General features: G+C 39.0%; 1 protein-coding gene across 1 annotated transcript in view; it reads left to right on the top strand.

Annotated features, from left to right (window-relative positions):
• The window catches only part of LOC126267197 (uncharacterized), a 237,151-nt gene extending 225,757 nt beyond the window's left edge, over window positions 1–11,394 (top strand). The window contains exon 7 of the mRNA XM_049972166.1: window positions 10,155–11,394. Coding sequence (XP_049828123.1) covers window positions 10,155–10,510 — 356 coding nt within the window. The 3' untranslated portion in view covers window positions 10,511–11,394. The remainder of the gene's footprint in view (window positions 1–10,154) is intronic.
• The last annotated feature ends 8,432 nt before the right edge of the window (window positions 11,395–19,826 follow it).

Raw genomic sequence — 19,826 nt, 5'->3', positions numbered from 1 at the left:
CAGCATGATCTCCTCAAAATAATTGACAACTGTCTTTATCAGCAAACTCTTCCCCGTCTCTGGCGTAAGATACATTAATTTCCTTAGGTAACGTAACCAAAATACCGTCGTTAGCACAGGCGGTGACGAACGCTCCTAATCATTCAGAGAAACCATGATGAGAATTTTGCTAAGCACATTTATCTTCTAAGCGATATAATTATTGACTCACTATTCTTTGCCTCACTTGAGAGCCATGGACGAGTCCATTCCTCAGGATCCATTGCACTCAAATTACGTCCTATTTTTCCTTTCATTGGAAATGTGTGTGCTTACGCCAACCTCGTAGAAGGTTCGAGAAGACACGTTGGAACTTCTACTGCAAACAACTTCCGCCCACGCCATCGTCGCTGCTGTTCGCCTGTTTTATTTTCCCTCGCGCTCACAGAAAATCAGCAAAAATGGCTACCACGTTCATCTTTGAATTCTACTGCTTCGCTGTCTTCAAAACTCCATATAAATCAAACCATAGGTTCGATGTATACACGGATTGCAGCAATGAACTGGAATTTCCCACTGCATATTCAGTTAAGTGAACTTACTTTATTACGTAATATTACGGTCGGTAATGAGCGTTGTCAGTGAAATGAAATATCACTGACACGTCTCAAACTGTAACTCTACGTTCGCTGCTATACAAAACAAACTACACCGAATTAAGTGCTCTTAAATGTTATTAATCGATCGATGAGAATAAAATCAATGAAAACGCAGTGAAATCAAATTGCATTTGTGTGACTTATTGAGATATGCTAAACCTTCAATGCATTCCACTCTTTTTCATTGATATCCCTGGTTGAGGGACACGCTACTGTCATCCGTAGGCATCGTTTTTCCAGTGGCATTACTCCCTTAGCCTCATATACCTCTGGTGCTAGTGTTCGGAAATCAAAAGTGGAAATTCAAGTGACAGTTAATATTTGACTCCGACCTAGAGGCAAGACCAGGTTGAAGGAACCGCTCGAGATATGCAGGAAATCCGCTTTCGAGTTTCGGAGTGGCACAAATGTTGAATTTTCCCTACATGCTAACTACAAACTTCCGTGTCACTAGTGCAGCACGTACAAAGTATAAAAGCCTCTAACTGTATCTCTATGCACTCTGATCGACGTCACTGCTAAAACAAAAACTGAGATTAATTACACTATTCAGTATATGCTTGAAACCTGTTTGAAAAGTGGGCCCTATTCTCAAAATCTACAGACCTGTATGAGAGTTCCCACATCCAAAAACTATGAATCTCATAGGAAACCTCGATAATGGGTCTATGTAGGCATTACTCTTTAGTTCGTAACCCACCCACATTGTTTTGTAATGTCCTGAGTACATGAAAATACGTCATCAGAAAAAATTCCCTGGATGTGTATTCCTTTTTACGTATATTTCTGCTAGCAATGACGTATAACGCAGTGTGACTATATTTAAAAAACACAGGCAAGAGAAGGCAGTGCTTGGTTTGCGCAAAGGAGGGAATTGGGGGCGTAAATGAATACTTCAATGAATTTTAGAGTCACAAATACTTATAGCAGTTTCATCATCTGATTTGAAGAAAATGTAAATGGTCCACCTTATTGGTAAATCATGAGCAGTGAACATGCGTGGTCCATCTAGTAACCTAACACCTTTTCACACAAATCGTGCAATATAGAGATATACAGCAACCACGTGAAACATAATATGACATGTAGTAGACAGTTTTGGGACCTCCATACCATCGCTTACCTTCCAAACTGTGAAGCATACAAAGAACAGAAAAAGATTCTTGCTGATTACAGTGCTGTGCCAGCCGGAGTGGCCGTGCAGTTCTAGGCGCTACAGTCTGGAGCCGAGCGACCGCAACGGTCGCAAGATCAAACCCTGCCTCGGGCATGGATGTATGTGATGTCCTTAGGTTAGTTAGGTTTAATTAGTTCTAAGTTCTAGGCGACTGATGACCTCAGAAGTTAAGTCGCATAGTGCTCAGAGCCATTTTGAGCACTGCTGGAAAAAACACGCTGATAGCGTCTATCCCTCGCAGTGACTAACATTCCAGTTTAAGGCAGAGTGTGGGTTAGAGATCGTATTAGAAATTAAGTGCAGACTAAAAAATGCAGACCAAGCTACGTATTGCTTCGTGCTTTAAACATATTTTCATCAGCGATATGAGATTGGAAATAAATAGTAAAAGCTTCACGTAAATGTATGATTACTGCAACTCGGTCCATAATCAGCGAAACAAGAAACAGTATAATTGTCCTTACCGGACCACGTGGCATACAGGGCCACCACTTAAGGAAGAACTGAATAATGGTTCCAGAAAATATAACGTATTCAACATGCTTAATGTGCAGATGGATTAATGAAAAGCCGATACTGTGCGATGGGCATCGACAGATACTACCTCGCTGACCAACGAGATTTAAGTTTGAACATGGCTAAAGGCACGTTAAAGATCTGAAAACGTTGCAAGCAAATACTGCGCTAAGGTACAAAATGCAAGCTGCAGTCTAAAAAGTCGCTTGTAGCTTGATATGTGAGAACGGCCATCAGAAGGCAAGTTCAAAGTAAGTTACTACGCCAGCCGTCCACAGCAAAAACGAGGAAGTTCAGCAAAGAACGCCGCAAGAGAAGCTTGCCGAACACCAGGCGGAAACAGTGACAGGGACAGACAGATACAGGAAAAGGCGACCTAGATAGTCAAAGGCATCTAAAGCCATGAAAGACAGACGGAACAGAAAATAAGGTTTACACAGATGATTTCAAGGATGGGGAAAAGGCGGCCTATATAGTCAAAGGCATCTAAAGCCATGAAAGACAGACGGAACAGAAAATAAGGTTTACATAGATGATTTCAAGGATGGCAGAGCACAAAATAGGGGACCTAGCACCCACTACAAAGTACACGAATGTTGAACATTTTCGTCTGTGTGTACAATCTATGAATTTCCTGTACAACGGATTGTTAACAAACCATGGCAAATACGTTGGATAAAACTATGTAGCGCTGGAATGCAAGTATATTCGTCTCATCTGTTGAACTGAATATGCGTTCTAGAGACTAAGAAGAAAGGACTGTGTGCAGTGAAGCAGAGAGCGCGTGTTCTCTATTGGTGAATTTTGCAACTTGGCAGATTCTATAGTGTTTGGCACGATTATGAAGTTAGGACTTACGCTGTGACGTGTTAAGACTGAAGTAATGGCTTGACATATTTTAAGACCCGCAGGAAGGCTGTTGTTCGGCTCATATTATTTGTAGGTCTACGGAACTCGCTCTAACGCAAAACCGGGCTACAGTCGTTACGTCTCTGATGAGCAGGCAACCTCGAACGCAGGAAAGCCAATGTAGTTGCCTCCCGTCCAGGCGCTAAAGCCACTATACGGAACACTAGGGGGCGGTGTTCTTGAAGGAATGCTAAGGAAAGTACTTCCGGTTGCGTATTGCTATATATCTATAATTATTGTCTCTTAAGGAATAAAAATAACGTAGCGCACATAAACGCATGGATTCAAAAACCCAGGTTTTGGAATGTATACGCGCTTTCATCGACGTTTGATTCCATTTTTTTCTAGTTTCAAGCGTGTAATAGATAAGCAGCTAAATATAAAGAGATAATACATAGGCAAATTATATACTTTAATTTCTATCCCGATTTCTTTAAAGTTGATTTTTCGCTAACATGAATGGTTCCTGGCAACATAAATCATGCGAATTTCACAGACAGTGGAATCTCACAATGGGCAGACCCGATACATACTATTCACTTCACTCCAAATCACTCTCAACGTCTTCGGAACTTCGTACCTCCTTTACCAGGTTAAGCCGAGCAAATATAAAAGCTTCTGCGCATTGTCTTCTATTACTGTATTTTAAGCCAGTGAACGAGTATTTATCGTGCGCATTCCTCTGCCTGAACCACTAGTTGCCGCTAGCTCAGTTGCTTCGTGCTTTGCTCACTCGTTAAAACATTTCTTTGTTGATTTGGTTTATAGGCCAAGGCTAAAGTGGATTAGGACGTTTCAAAGAAGAGGAACGAAATTTTATTTTGAGATGGTTCATTTTATGTATGAAATATCTGAAAACGTGATGCTCCACTCAGAGGATCTACTTTTTTTCGAGGGCTTCTTTTCGTGCGTACTCCACGCCTCTTTGTTGGTATTTCCTTCGTTCTGCTTGCCAAAATTCTGCATAATGTCTGGCTATATGACAAGTCGCTTTTGGTTTTCGGGCAGAGCGTCCAGTTTGTGACACCTTATGTGGAAAGGATGCTACGGTGTCCGAGATTAATCACGAATTCCAATATACTGTTTTCATGACATGCGCGTAATGTTTCAATCGAACTACGTAACGTCTAATAAACAGCAAAAAAATCTTTGGAAATGTATTTTTAATCTGGTCCTTGTCATTTGGTAGCTTCGCAATTGCGACTAGTTCCTAGCCTCGCCTCCCATGTTTTTGTTACAATTCTTGACAACACCCGGATTTTTCGCAATGTCATTCTTTGGATTTATTTCTTGAATATATTGGCATCAGGGAACAAACTGGCAGTCACAATGTCTTTCTTGCATTTTCATCTCATCAACATGTGCTTGTTCCTCTGCGATCTTACTTAATAGCCCATCTTCAGTTTTTCACTCTTCATTAAGTCGAGGAACTACTTTCAATTTTCACGCATTGTACGGACAGCTTCGATGTTCTTGCTCCTTTGTTTGTCAACAAAATCTGAACTAGTGTACCAACTGCTGAGGCACATACAATAACTCTTAGCGAGCAAATTATGATCAAGCTTCAAATAATTAGAGAAGTTTTTTCTCGTCGGTACAATGACTCACATAATTTATGTCCTTGCCCTTGTAAACAATGGAAAAATGTTATAACTGGGTGAGAATGCATTATATTGCCTGACGAGAGGTATCATCTAGAGAAGTAATCGTCAAGTAATAGCGTTTTAACATTAGCCGGTCTGAAACTCGTCATTACCATTGACTACAAGCCACTGGAAACGTGCAGACTATGTTCGGGTATATCCGTTATGCCAACTTAAGGAGTTAAGCAACAGATAGCGCTACATGACCCACAGCAAACGTGAGATCTATTTACTTAGCGTTAAAATGTATGCTATGGTATAAGGACGGTTACTGTTGTGTGGAATGGTAATTTTATGTCATTGTGAAATGCTACTGACACCTCGCGCTCTATAATTAAATAATTTTCTTCTGTGTTGCAAATCACCGAAGATGCCTAATGAAGAGGTGAAACGTGCTTAGTAGACGCAAATGAAACATATAGCTGCAAAAGACGGAATTTTTTCTTATCAGTACGATAAAGCGAAAGTAAAATAAATAATTGGAAATAAAGTACTTACTGGTCTTTCGATTGTTTCCTCATTACTAGCACTGTGATGTCCACACCTCAATATCCACCATGGTGCCCATTCTAAGAAAGAAAATTTCTAACAATATCTTTGTGCCTTTCTCAAAAACGTGGAGTAGGAGAGGGCTGACAAGCAGTAAAAACATAATAGAACTGATCGGATTCTGATAATGAACAATTTCGGAGGGAATACGTGACATCATATATCTTTCCATCAGTTTCAAGTAAATATATGTATAACCTACATCTTGGGTATCTGGTAATTACTTGAAATCTACTAGCAGAGGAACAACATTTTAACTATTGATACGCTTTAAATAATTACACTAGTTAGGTAGACGCTTTAAAACATTAAGTTGTAAGATTAAATAAATTTTAAAACTGCATGATTAGCGTGATAGAATACGCAACATAATTTCTGAGTTTACTACTATGTTCCATGTTCATATTATTATTATTCGTGTGATATCGCAAACAAGTACTAATTAACATTGTAATTTTCAGTTTACACAGGTGAGACACACTCACACACACACACACACACACACACACACACACACAAAGGCCGCGCCCGCATGCACGTTAACGGAAAACATTACCATTTTTGGTGTGATTCGATGTAGTTCTAACTAACCATTGGAATTATAAAACGTGATACTGCCACAAATCAGGAAAAAGTTTATCACAGATGGAATAGCTAGTTTTCGTACCTTTGATCTACAATTATGGTATTAAACGGAATCGTCATGCTGAAACTGAAAGGTGCAGTTGAGGATGATTTAGTAAGCGTACAAATCCACTGCTTTGAGAGAGTTTGCTTAGTCACCGAGAACTACTTCCCAAAAGTTATAAAGGCGGTAGTGAAGCCCATCGCTTGTAGACGAAATCCCAATGAGATAAAAAGTGAAGCTTTACATGCACACAATTTCCTTTTTCTTTGTTTTTTTTCACTGTCGTTTTACGTCAGCTTTAAAAGAACAAACAGTTTAAATTGTTATTATTGTGGAGTTCGAAGACCTTTTCGATGTTGCTTTCATCGCTCGCCTATCCTGTACAAGGCTCTTTTGTCTCTCCCTTACATCGACTTGACCCTGCTTACTCATCATCATTGGTATGTCACACACGCGCAGGACGTCTATAATAAGGAATGAATGTGATTGAGTGTGCGGCGCATTGATGAACCTAGTATGACAACTATTACACCATACCGAACAACAATACTCTGTGGCCAAAAAAAAAACAAAACAGCGGAAAAATTGATCTAGGCAAAGTCTCGATTGAAGCCCCCCCCCCCTCCCTCTCCCAAGCTGTGCACTACAGTCTCTGAATGACGTTGTTGCTAGTTTTTGTATTGGCTGATATGTTCCCCAGATGTTTTTTTTGGAAAACAGAGTGCGGTCGAGTGTGATGTCAAGGTACTTGCAACACTTGTGACGGAGAGTGTTGCTATCAAATTGGAACTTGAGCTTAGTGTTAGTTTCTTCGTTGTTAAGGTGAAGCGCACAAACCTCGCTCTCTCTGTTAGTGTTCCTCTGACTGACTAAACTCTTTTGATTGACAAGCCAAAGCGATGTTTTCTGCATAGCAGAATTTCCTTGAAGATGTGTTTGGAAGCTCTGAAAAATAATGGCTGAACAGGAGAGGTGCGAGAACTGAGCCTTGTGGCCGGCCGTTATTTGGTTTCCTTATTGAGCTTCTATTTTCACCCAAATAAACCTGAAAGTATCGATTGCTTATCATGTTATTAATAAGAGATGGTGTTGTCCAGTGTTTAATTATTAGTAATTATTTGTAAATCACACCTTCCCTCCAGACGGTGTCATATGCTGTCTCCTGGAAAATAGCCTCTATGAAATTTTTCAGAACTATTATGCTCGTTGCAGCTTAAGTGAGGCCTAAATCCCGCTTGTTCTATTGGAATGTGTTCTAAAAAACACCCACTAATTCTTTTGCAAATATATCAGTCTAATAGCTTTTACATGCAACTAAGCAGAGAAATTGGCGGAAATTTCTGGAGGAGATCTGGTGATTTGTTAGGTTTGAAGACCGCCATATTTTTTATATTTTCTTAGTTCCATGGGAAGTGTCCCTGTTTCAAAATAATAGAGAAGAACCGAATCAGCGTGTTTGGCATTTTCCCCAAGAATAATCAAACCCCAGAGACCTACCACTTTTAACCTAAGATAAATCCAAATTTCATCTACGGTGAATGAGGAAGAGAAATTTGAATCGCTTGGAGACTGAACTTTTAGATTTGTTGGCTTTTTTTTAATCCTTGAGGTATGCTATTTATCTCTGGACGATCTGGACATTTTTACTGTTTGTTTAACAGTATAATTAAGTGAAATTTGAATCGCTTGGAGACTGAACTTTTAGATTTGTAGGCTCTTTTTCAATCCTTGAGGTATGCTATTTATCTCTGGACGATCTGGACATTTTTACTGTATGTTTTACAGTATGATTAAGTGAAATACTTCTGATCAGATTTTTTAAAGAAGGCGTCCAATTTACGGAGCAAGGACCAAGCCTTGGTACTTGAATGTCTGAAATTCAAGTCTTCTACCATCTGAGACAAGCACACTTTCCTTGCATTATCAAAACTATGACGACGTTCATCTGCAATGTCACTCTCTCCGCTTCTGTTAAATTGTTTTTATCTCATTCGATCTCGGATTATATTCTCCTATATATCCACTAGGAATATGTTTTTAAGCAAATACAAGAACAGCTCCAACAAAACGGTTCTAGGTCTGGGGTTAGTTTGCCTTTTCAAGATTCGATCTAGGTCGTGGCACTGACTTAACTAATGGGATGGATAAGCCACTATTGAGACTAACAGGTCTGTGTTGGCTACGTGGAAAGTTTGGAAAGACTTTTCTCGATGCAAGAATTGCGTGGTCTTTACAGTAAAACGAGACGAAAGAGAGAGGTCTGCCATGCAAGTGCTCTAAAGGCATCTAAATCCTTGGCGTCAAAAATTTGGTAAAGGTTATTATTTTCAGCCCACCCAACAAGTGCATTACCACAGTCGTCGATCCGTGCGTACTTCCAATGATCGTGGTGCTGTTAAAACCACCAGCGTATGTTGATGGATGGACAGCAAACGGTAGAACATTTAGCGCCAATCTACATTAGGTGGTTTATACATGTTATGGATAATGAGCTCTTAAAGCTTTGTTGATACATTATGAATTTCATCAGCTGTACTTGTTTTGAACAAAGTCAGTTCTAACGTAAGTAGCAACGCCATAAATGTTGTGGTACTTTGCGCCAATAAGGTCATGTCCATATATCCTTTCTCATTTTCGAAGATCTTCTTAGTTTGATGCAAGGGCTCTTGCTTCACAGATTAAAACCACGCCAGTATTATTACCTAAAAGAACTGTTGACAATTGATCACTTTTAGCTCGGCTAATTACCTCTATATTTAGTTGGCAAACAAGGGCTGAAGGTCCCAGTTTTTTAGTCATTTGGTTCTGAGAAGCAACTTTTGTTAGTGTTTGGTTACCTTAGCCTGCATGCTTGTGGCCAGACGCTCTAGCTCATTTAGCGTTACCCATGATGCACTTGCAGTATTTTACTGCGAAAGCGAGCTAGATTTGCACCCCACCGTGCTTATTGTTTGTTTCGATGTTAAAATATTTCTTGTTTTCGTAGACGCTTTTCCTGCTATCGGTTGGTGCAAATGGCTCTGAGCGCTATGGGACTTAACATCTGAGGTCATCAGTCCCCTTGAACTTAGAACTACTTAAACCTAGCTAACCTAAGAACATTACACACATCCATGTCCGAGGCAGTATTCGAACCTGCGACCGTAGCGGTCGCGCAGCTCCAGACTGTAGCGCCTAGAACCGCTCGGTCACTCCGGCCGGCTTTTTCCTGTTATTGCTCGTCTGTATTTTAAATCCTCTTTACCTCTGCCATAGTCAGTCATTTACTGGGCAAGTAGCAAAAATCGACCGATACTTACAATGTTCCATTGCACAACACAGTTTCTTCTTTAGCGCCTCAGTTTTTGTTTCTTCTCGAAAAGTACAGATTGAACAACAGTGGAGATGGGCAAAAAGTTTCTTCATGTTTTCTCAACTACTGATTTTATATAATGTTCCCCGACTGTTATAACTGCAAGTTGTAAATTAACTTTCGCTCCCTGTTTTTTACCCCTTCTACATTTAGAATTTCAAGGAGTGTGTTGCAATCAACACTACCACAAGCTCTATATAGATCTAAAAACACTGTAAAGGTAACTTTTCCTTTCTTCACTCTACTTCTCAAATAATCCATAGGGTGAGTATTGCCCCACGTGTTTCTACATTTCTCTGGAACGTAAAGTGCTATTCCTGGAGGCGGCTTCTACCAGTTTTTCCATTCTCTCGCAAACAATACATGTATTTTACAATCATGACGTACTGTATTTTACTGATGGTTCAGTAATATTTTCATCCGTCAGCTTATGCCTTGTTTGAAACTAGGAGTGTTACATAATTCCTGAAGTCTGTCTCATATCTCTTGCGTACCATGTGGAATAGTTCTATAACGATTGGTTGGTTTAAATTATACGCTACCTGCCTTGGTTCTTTAAGGTGTTTTCGATAATGAAATATGGATGTTATCCGACAGAATAAATGAGAAAAATTGGTTTACTCATGATTCATTTCCTCTCAGAAATAAAACATAAGCCAATAAGAATGAATACTAGGTTAAAAAACGTGTATTTTCTAGGACTGTGTCTGAAAGCGATTTTTCTTCCCTTTTCTTTCTGCAGATAACAGAATAAATAATATGCTGGAAGACAGCGACAAAAACAAGCGGCCTGATGGAAGGGTCGCCCAGACAACCGTTCCAGGAGCAGCGGCGCTTCCAGGAAAAACTGCCGGCGCTGACAATGAAAACCCCAAAACCGACTCGTCCGTACCCGCCGATCAGGGAAGCCGTGCTGCAGACGCTGCAGGTAGCAACGAAGCGACCGGACCGACAAAGAAGGGAAGCCCTGACAACGTGGCCAATGGTATCTCGAGGTTATCTCAGCATCATATAAATAGTAACAGTAGTGGCATACCCATCGACGTGTCTGCCAGTAAAGAAAATCCAAGTATCTCGATACTAACAGACACCAGTTAGAAAGTTCTACTTGAAGAATCATCATTTTTTCCATTGTGGATAAACTCCAGGTATGCGATGAAACTCGCACATAATATTTACAGATGTGTATTAAAAAAGAAAAGACTTACTCTCTGAGCAGCAAAGTTATAACATCAGATTGACAACAGTGGCAGAGGGTAAATTCTTGCTGGTACTGCTAGAGTAAGGGCCTTAAATTAGCATGTCATTAAAGATATGTAAAAAGGCCGAAATGGCAGTTTCAGATTTAAATTAACCCACGTTATGCAGCTGTCTTGTATGTCATGTTTGTTACGCAGTTCTAAATTTTTAAATTTCTCTGGGTGGTGCTTATAATTAATTTGATGGGATGAAACTAAACGATGGAGCATTTGGGAAATCTGTGACTTGAGCCCAGTTAATCTTATATTTTATGTGGTTATTACACGTTGATATACAAGGCCATTTTAAATGTTACCAGCTCCACCCTCGACAAATGGCACACGGTTTCAAAACTGTTCAACAGAAGGCACGGAAACAAATCGCGATTCTAATTCCTTCATTTTATTAATATGTCGCACCCGAGGCAATCGTTCGTGGGGATAGTTCACCAAACTTAGTGAAATTCAGATGACTGGAAGTTTATTATAAATTTAAGAAGCAGTACTGCTCGTACTGTAACTGAAAAAAGTAAATTTTACTTTGTTATTATTTGATTCTTAAGTAGGTTATATCTCGTAATAATGGAGACCTTGTATTATAATGTACTGTTAGGGAAAAATTACAAAACTGGTACATTTTATTTTCCACATACATGTAAATGATCGAACTAAGTCATATGTACAAGTCTTTGTGTAGCAAAAGTATGTAAATTTCAATGAACAATAAAACTGTTGCTAAATTTACAGAGTTTTATTCAGTCGAAGGTTATCTGCTGAGCGACAGTGCTTAATACTTTGTGTTTTGATACAGTACTTTTATCATGATAAAAGCTTCACTTAGTCTTGAATGTAGAGTCTCTGGAAGGTCAGACTGATACTGAAAAGGTCTCAGACAGTCACTGTGTAGAGAGTTCTCTAATTTTGTGAATGTACTTACAATTCTTTATAATGTTTACAAATTTATTGTTGGATTCATACAATGAATAAAAAAGCTCGCGATGGTGACTTTTTCTTCAGCGATAACATTTTATAACGAAATATGGGACAGTCATATGAAATCGTCATTAATTGTCTTGATTTAGCACAAGAACACCGATGTAGGGTAAGGTACCTAAATATGATACAAAAGCACAACTTTAGTCCACATTTTTCAAAGAAGAAGATAGTCTGTCATCAAAAATCGTAAATGTTGGAGGGTTTAAGCTGCTTTAAAATGACACTGCATGCATTTAATGCTTTAAAGTTTGCAAATGTAGATTAGGAAAAAAATAGTGTCAAATTTTTTGGAATGAAATCTTTAAATATGACATGGCTCGTCCAAAATGTAATACACGTATCGTATTGTTATGTAAATTAAAAATTAAAGGTAAGAGGTTCCGATCTTATATGGATGTATGAGGTTCAGTCAAATGAAACCTGGTCAGCGCGATTACCTTTGTCTAACAAGTAACGTGGCACCACGTAACTGCGAGTATGGTGGCGCCATTTATTGGTAGAGATATTGACGCCTGCGCACCGTTTGAAGTTGCATAGCGCCAGTGTGGTTTCACGCCGAAGAGAAGGTGGTCACACAAGTTATCATCCACTACAAGCAGGCGAGTAAGCAGGAACAACGAGGAGTGACTCGATTTTTGGCGATGGAGTTGGAGGCCGAGAAATGTATCGACGGATGAAGGCTGCGTACGGCGAGTACAGTGTGACTCGTTCAAGTGTTGTGGAATGTCGCAAACGGTTCCTTGAGGAGCGCGAGTCACTGGAAGACAATGCTCATTCTGGACAGGCTCATCGTGTCATCACATCGGAAATGGTTGCGGAAGCGATTGCTTAAGTCTTGGATAACCTCAGAATCACCGTGCACGAGATCCATCGGCTACTGGGTATTATCGTGGGCACCGGCGAAGTTTGTGACTGGGTCCAGGCCTGGATCCGACAGCAGCCTACTAGCTTCTTCAAGGATGGCATCGACCGGCTAGTGTCACAACGGGATAGATGTGCCAACAGTTTTGGTGACTATTTTTGAGTATGTGTGCTGTGTATAACCACATTTTTGAGTTAATAAAATCGTCACCGTTACTAGTGACCGAGTGTCTCACATAACTCTGCAACCTCAAATATCTCTGTAACAACAATAAATGCTCTAAAATGGTTTTCACCAGCGTGGACGTACGGCATGGGCTTAGGAAACCAAATACTATGCGAAATTTTAAAACGTAAACAAATACTATTTTCAACACAAACTTGTGTATTTTAAATGTATACCCCCTATTATTTCGTAAGCAATCAATAGCATGAAAAATCACAAAAATACTCTCGTTGGCTTCATCGCAATACGTCAGTTAAACCCGAGAAATTGCGAAGGGAAGTTGACGCTTTAAATAACTGAACTTCACAGCTAGCGCACGTCCTGAGACTCGAGCATGCACCTCGCGCTGCCTGTGGTAAGGGCTCACACAATGAAAAGGTATGCACAATCCACAAAAATAAATAACATGTCCAACGCAAAGTTACTTTTTTCTAATTGTAAATGTATGTTTACCATACCGAAATGAGAACTAGAGCTACAATTAGAGATAAGCACTTGAATTCACTTTGGTAAACACATTTATAGTGACCTGTATTGTTGTGCATACAAAATATACCCATATCGTGACCAATGAAACTGTGTCACGTCAACATATGTTCGAAGTGTTCTCCATTTGCATCAATTTACGTTTGCAGACGCGTAACGAAAGAGTGTTGCACAGATTGTAGAGTTTCTACAGATATTGCCGCACACGCCGCAGCAATACGATATTACATATCCTCTACCGTCGTTGGGGGTTCTTGATACACTGTGTCTCTCACTCCGACCCAGAGAAAGAAGTCTAATGGCGTCCTGGCTATCGCAGCCCCATCCACCTAGTAGGAAATTTCGCATCTAGAACGTCTCTGGCAACTTTTGCATTGTGTGCGGGACATCCATCATGTTGGAATCACATTGATAGAAGAGTTTCCAATCCTAGATCCTTCATGAGGAGCGCTAATGTGTGTTGAAGAAATGATGATGATGCATATCGCTGCCCATTCAATGTTCCATGGTAGAAATATGGACCAACAATACAGTTAGCAATGATACCGTACCAAATATTGACACACCATTGTCACTGATGAGCAACTTGGGGAATCCAGTGGGGATTTTGCACGGACGAGTAGTACATGTTCCGCAGATTCACATTAACTTGTTTTATAAATGAAGCCTCGTCCGTAAACAACGTATTGCTTAGGGATACTGGATTACCTTGCAACTGCTGAAGTGCGAAACGAAAGAAGGTAATGCGGGATTCAAAGTCATTCGCAAACAGTTTTTGGTGCAGTGAGATATGGAACGGATGAAACCGATGAAGATGCAAGATTCTGCAAACACTACTGTGGCATATTCCTACACCTCCTGCAATATCTCGTACACCCACCCGAGTATTGTGCGCTACAGTAGCCAGAGCAGCAATTTCGTTTCCACTGCCAGTCGCTGGCGTTGTACGTCGACGTTTTGTGGGAGCTGAAATGTGATCACTATTTTTATTTACTTAAATTTGGCATATTTCGTGACAGTACCTTTTCTGTGAAATGTTTACAAGATGATATTTTTATTGGCTTCAGTCGACTAGTGAAAGTATGATTCCACAATGCAGTTTCGGCGGCTGCAGAAATGACCTGGTTCAGTGCGTTTGCCTCATTTTTGGTGCTTCAAATACCATTTCTTTGAATGTGTTTTCTTCGTAAAGTTTATATAAAAATAGTAACATAATTCATTTTTTCCTGTTTACTAGCAAATATTTATTATGACGACCACCTGCACATGGTACTACCGTCAACACACACCAAGTGTTCACTGCCGACTGACTACAGTCAAAGAAGACTCCAGCGTCAAAGACATTTTACACAACACACAACCTTCCACTTGTAATCAGTCTCTTTGACATTCTTAGTCACATCTACTAATAGTAACTATCGTGCTTTCACTCTCAAAAATATAAGTAAAAAAACATTGAATAAGGCAAATTACAATTTTAAAAAATTCTGACAAAAATATAAGAAAACATTTATAATTTCGTATCGACAAATCCGGTAGAAAATAACACATCTCCCAGATCCATTACAGAGCCCAGCTTCCTGTTTTCGTGAGTGTCTTGCAGATGTTGCCAATGGTTCGATGTGACGGACACCTTCGATCTGGGTAGCGTTTAGCATACAATGTCACAGCTGCGGTTGCATTTCTGCGACATTCGCCATAAATTAAAATTAGTTTTTCTTCATTACTGAAGGCCGGCATATGGACTAGATGACGGCAAATGTAACAAGCCACAAGAAAGCAGTTTTAATGTGGCAACTTATGTGAACTACTTTACTGAATTGCGTTACAGCATGGGAGCAGTTCAGCGGACCAGATCAGGACACACTTGCACATTGAAGGTAGAGCGTGCCGTGGTAATATTGGTATGTTTACGGAAAGATACAGGCGCCAGTGCTGGCAAACCCTGCTCTGAGCACAGTACCACATACGATGCATTACGTAGGAAACTGTAGCGCCGTTGGTATCCTTTACAAGCCACACATTTCAGAACTGATGAGGTTTATAAACGTGAAACCAAATGTGTTACTACTAATTGTACCTCTAGTTGTCATTTCGCATCAATAAACATTATGTGCAGGACATTCACAATTCTGATGCAGAATTATTTGGCACTTTATGATGTGTACCTGTTTAAGTAAGGTACAGCTCAAGAAGGGGCTAAACTATCGCCCTCTAGGAGTGCCATCAATGAAATATGGGCCAATGATGTGTTGTCATACAAAAACAGACCATACACTAACACTCCACTGATGTATTAAGTCAATCACATCACGATCACCGGCAGCGTGATGTGCACGCTTGAGTCTCAGGACGTGCACTAGCTGTAAACTTCATTTATTTCAAGCGTCAACTTCGCTTCGCAATTTCTCGGGATGTAATTAACGTATTGCGATACAACCAAAGCCGAAATAATAGGGGGTGTCTATTTAATAATACACAAGTTTGTATTGAAAATAGTATTTGTTTACGTTTTAAAATTTCTCATAATATTTGGTTTCCTAAGCCCCTGCCGTACGCCCATGCTGGTGAAAACTGTTTTTGATTATCAATTGTTGTTCCAGAGTTTGTTTCGTATTTCCCATTCCAGTACCAACAAGAATTTGATATTTCCCTATGACACCACTCCCATTAATAAGACAGATATCGTTTCCACTGAACTAAAAATGTGTTTTGTCCTTGTGCACAGACATTAGAGACTTAACGCCTATGCCATTTTCCAGTATTTTTTGTACGGTGCCGACATATCTGTTGCTGTATGAATTCTCCTTCCCTCTTCTAAATTTAGCCAAGATGTGATACTTTCCATCTACATGTACTGGATCATTCATTCCATTGGGCCGCGTGTTGATTCTCCAAACATCTTCCACGCTGTCGTCACTCCTCAAAGAGATGTCGGAATCAGTGTCAGTCTCCTCAGTTCCTTTTTCTTTGTGTGTACTTGATGCAGCTTTGGTAGCAGGCATAGCTTTCTGGCCCTTCTGCTTCTGGCCTACCCATTTTTTGTTTGCAAGGCTTTATTTTTCAGAAATGAGTTTACCGCTGGAGATGTGCTCTCCGGCGGTGGTACGGCTGACGCCTGGGTATGGCGGCAACATGCAACACACCGCTGTATATATGTTGGCTGGGTCGTAGGCGACACTGTGTCACGTTTGGAAATCAACAGTATCATATTTTGGAATGGAGCATATCATACTTAATGGTTATATTGATTGCTTATAATAATCCTCCTATGATAAATGAGGAAATACTGAATAATTCAGCAGATATGTCATAGTTTGCTGTGTATGTAACACAAATTTAGTCAATGAATAACAAATGTTTGCCTAAGTATGCAAACGTTCTACAGCTTTGGGCACTTCTATTTTCAGTCTGCTATTGCTGTTTGTCAAAATTATTTTTTATCTCCAAAGTATAGTTTCTAATAGAAAAACAGATTATCACCAATTATCACTAAGTAATGGCTGCTTTAGACTGGGTGCATTACATTTTAGAAAGTTTTAGCTGTATCAGTTTTAGGACACATTACCCTAATTGTCTTGTTTCTATTATATTCACTAATCCTATCGGAAGCAAGGTTGCGGTAGCTACACACTATCTGTAATTATAGTTATTAACAAGCAGTAATATAGTTAAACGTATTCATCGCAATACATAACAAAGTATTTCGACAGTAACTTCCCATTTTTTATGTTCGTTTGTGAATTTGCGTCATTACGAAGCGAATATATAATGAGGCTTATTCATGAACGGCACAAAATGAGTTTGGGTGCATGTACTTGCAAATGTGCGTCTCTAATACAAATAATTTAGTAATTTCTATGGTTATCAAAATCTCAACTTAAGTAAGAAATGTATCAAAAGAACAACTGATAATTCCGTACATCAGCGTCTGAAGATGCTAGCAGTTACATAAGGAACGTTAATGAAGCCAGCAATATAGACGAAAGTATAGACTGTAACTGAGCGTTGATCACTTCTTGAGTGCGTGGGATGAAATCTAATTTTCAGCTTATTATCGTCTTCTCTGCCATCACGGAAAATACCAACTTCTAGTTTGGCATATTTACACCGATGCCCTCTAAATAACTAACCACAGTATGATCAAGTTAAAGTTACATAGATCGTTTGTAATCTTTCTCATGGTATTCAACTACCCTCAGTAGTAAACGTTTTAAGACAAAAACTTTTTTATTAAAAATAATAAATAAAATAATAAAACGTTTAATGACAAACATTTTTTATTGAAAAATAAAAAATAAATATTTTCAATCAAGTTATACTTTATCTTCGTGTACGACAACACAGCAACGCCTCTTCTTCGAGAATGATCATAAACTCACACTCAGAAAACGAAATTAATGTAAATGATCTCCAGATGATGCTTTATCATTATGGCCTCCCTGTTAGGAGCTGTTGTACTCGTTACTTTACACCTTGCAACGTCGAGAAATTCACTCACTTTACATATAAATGCGGAGCATGATACTTTTACACCTTAGTCAAAAAGGAGAGATGATGATCTATGGGAAAAATTTATGAACAGAAACATTTTATAGATTTTTAATTTTTTGACGAAAGAAGAAGTTTGTTGTTGGAGTGGTAAATGAAATGTTTACATAGACAATGGACTGATATTGTTTCAGCAACTCACCAAATCAGAAAATATAGAGTGTATTGAATCAAAAATTCACTATGAACATAAGAAGCACGTTATTATTTCTGCGCTTTATTGTAAGTTTTCTTTGCTGTAATTTCGTTCCTGTATTAAAAGACAGCGTTGTATGGGATTTCAGTCACTGCCTGGCATGAGCTTGATCAGAGATGGTACAGGAATAGTACCTCCTTAGCTGGAGCTGCCTGGTCTGGTAGCACACAACCATAGCGCCTGTTTTAGTTACAGGAGATGGCGATACAAGTCCTCAGACGCGATCAAGATGACATCAACTTTAATGAGGATGACAACGAGTAAGACAACACTCGCTGCCCACTTTTCGTTACACAAAAAAGAACGGACTCTATCGACGAAGCATAGAATTTCCAGATGGGTCTGCACTCGAGAAAGAATCCACGTAATCTATTGAATTTAGCGTACACTGCATTTTTTATGCACATTAAGAGTGAAGGTGTATTGTAGCGGTTTGATGTTGGAAATCTGAACGACTATGTAACTGCTTCGTTAAGGTAGACAAGTACTTGTAGAGCATACAAATTTCTGACGTATTCTCGTGGACAGAAGACATAGTGGTTCAGGAATAGCTCAAGAGAAAATGACTATAATCACCTTGGGGTTGAAGCTCTTTTCTCCGAGTTTGCTTTAACAATATATATGTTTTTGGATGGGGTCCACTCTTTAGAAAACCACTATTTGGTTTTTTTATACCAAACATGTTTCACTGCATTTACTGTTTAAATACATATAAATATTAGTTTTTAAAATAATAATTACAGATTTTTGAAGAAACACATAAAGATATGAATTCATAGTTTTTTACATGATGTGGTTTTCCTGATGTATTATGCTTTTACAGTGAATGTTTTCTCTCACAGTTTGTCATCGTGAACCATATACACTTAAAAATAGACAAATTATTTAAGAAAAAATTACGATTTGAAAGGTTATATATATATATATATATATATATATATATATATATATATATATATATATATATATATATATATATATATATATATATATCTATTATATTATGTTTCACTTACGTTTACATTATTCTTCGTCTCCTTCACTGTGACTGTTTGCCAGCTGTAAAAACGAGATGGTTGACAGTGGAATTTGAAGGTGTAAAAGCAAGATGACTGACTGTGGGACAGTTGAAGGTGTTTCTGGGGGTTGTTTTGAATCTTTAAGCGGTGTCTGTGCATTGTGTTTGTGTGAAAAGGGAGGGAGAGAGAGAGAGAGAGAGAGAGAGAGAGAGAGAGAGAGAGAGAGGGGGGGGGGGGTTGAGGATTTTTCATTATTATTATTATTTGTGTTTTGTGTGGGGGGGGGAGGGGCGGGGGGACCGAAAGGTTGGTGTTATATATATAATTCCTTGAGGGCAGAGAACAGAGTTCCATTGGAAAAAGCTGTGTATTCATTTATTACTTGTTTTCCTTCCACTATGGCATTTTGTATTCGATAGTTTTCTTCAATTATTAGATTTTGTCGGGGGATTGTTGGTGCATTTGAGAATTTTCAAGTCAGTATTGATGTCTGTTGGAATATGTTTCTTCTCATAAGGTGTTCAGCAAATGTGGAATGACAGGTGTTACTTTTTAACGCTCTTCCGTGTTCGGTGTATCTGGTATTAACGAATCTGCTTGTCTGACCTATATAAACTGATTTATAGTCCTGAGACAAAAACTAAACACTCTTTTAAAACAAAATAAAATCATTATACATAAAAATAGAAAGCAAACAAACCACACATTGTACAAACGTCTGGTCAATCTTACTGACGTACAACTAACTAATTAAGAAATAAATTTTCTAGAAAAAGGCCCAAAATACCGTGTCAACACACGCATTACACAGAAGACAGTGGAGAATCATAAAACAAGAAAG

The sequence above is a fragment of the Schistocerca gregaria genome, chromosome 4 (genome assembly GCF_023897955.1).
Source record: "Schistocerca gregaria isolate iqSchGreg1 chromosome 4, iqSchGreg1.2, whole genome shotgun sequence".
Classification (NCBI taxonomy): domain Eukaryota; kingdom Metazoa; phylum Arthropoda; class Insecta; order Orthoptera; family Acrididae; genus Schistocerca; species Schistocerca gregaria.
This window is presented reverse-complemented; position numbering and strand designations above follow the sequence as displayed.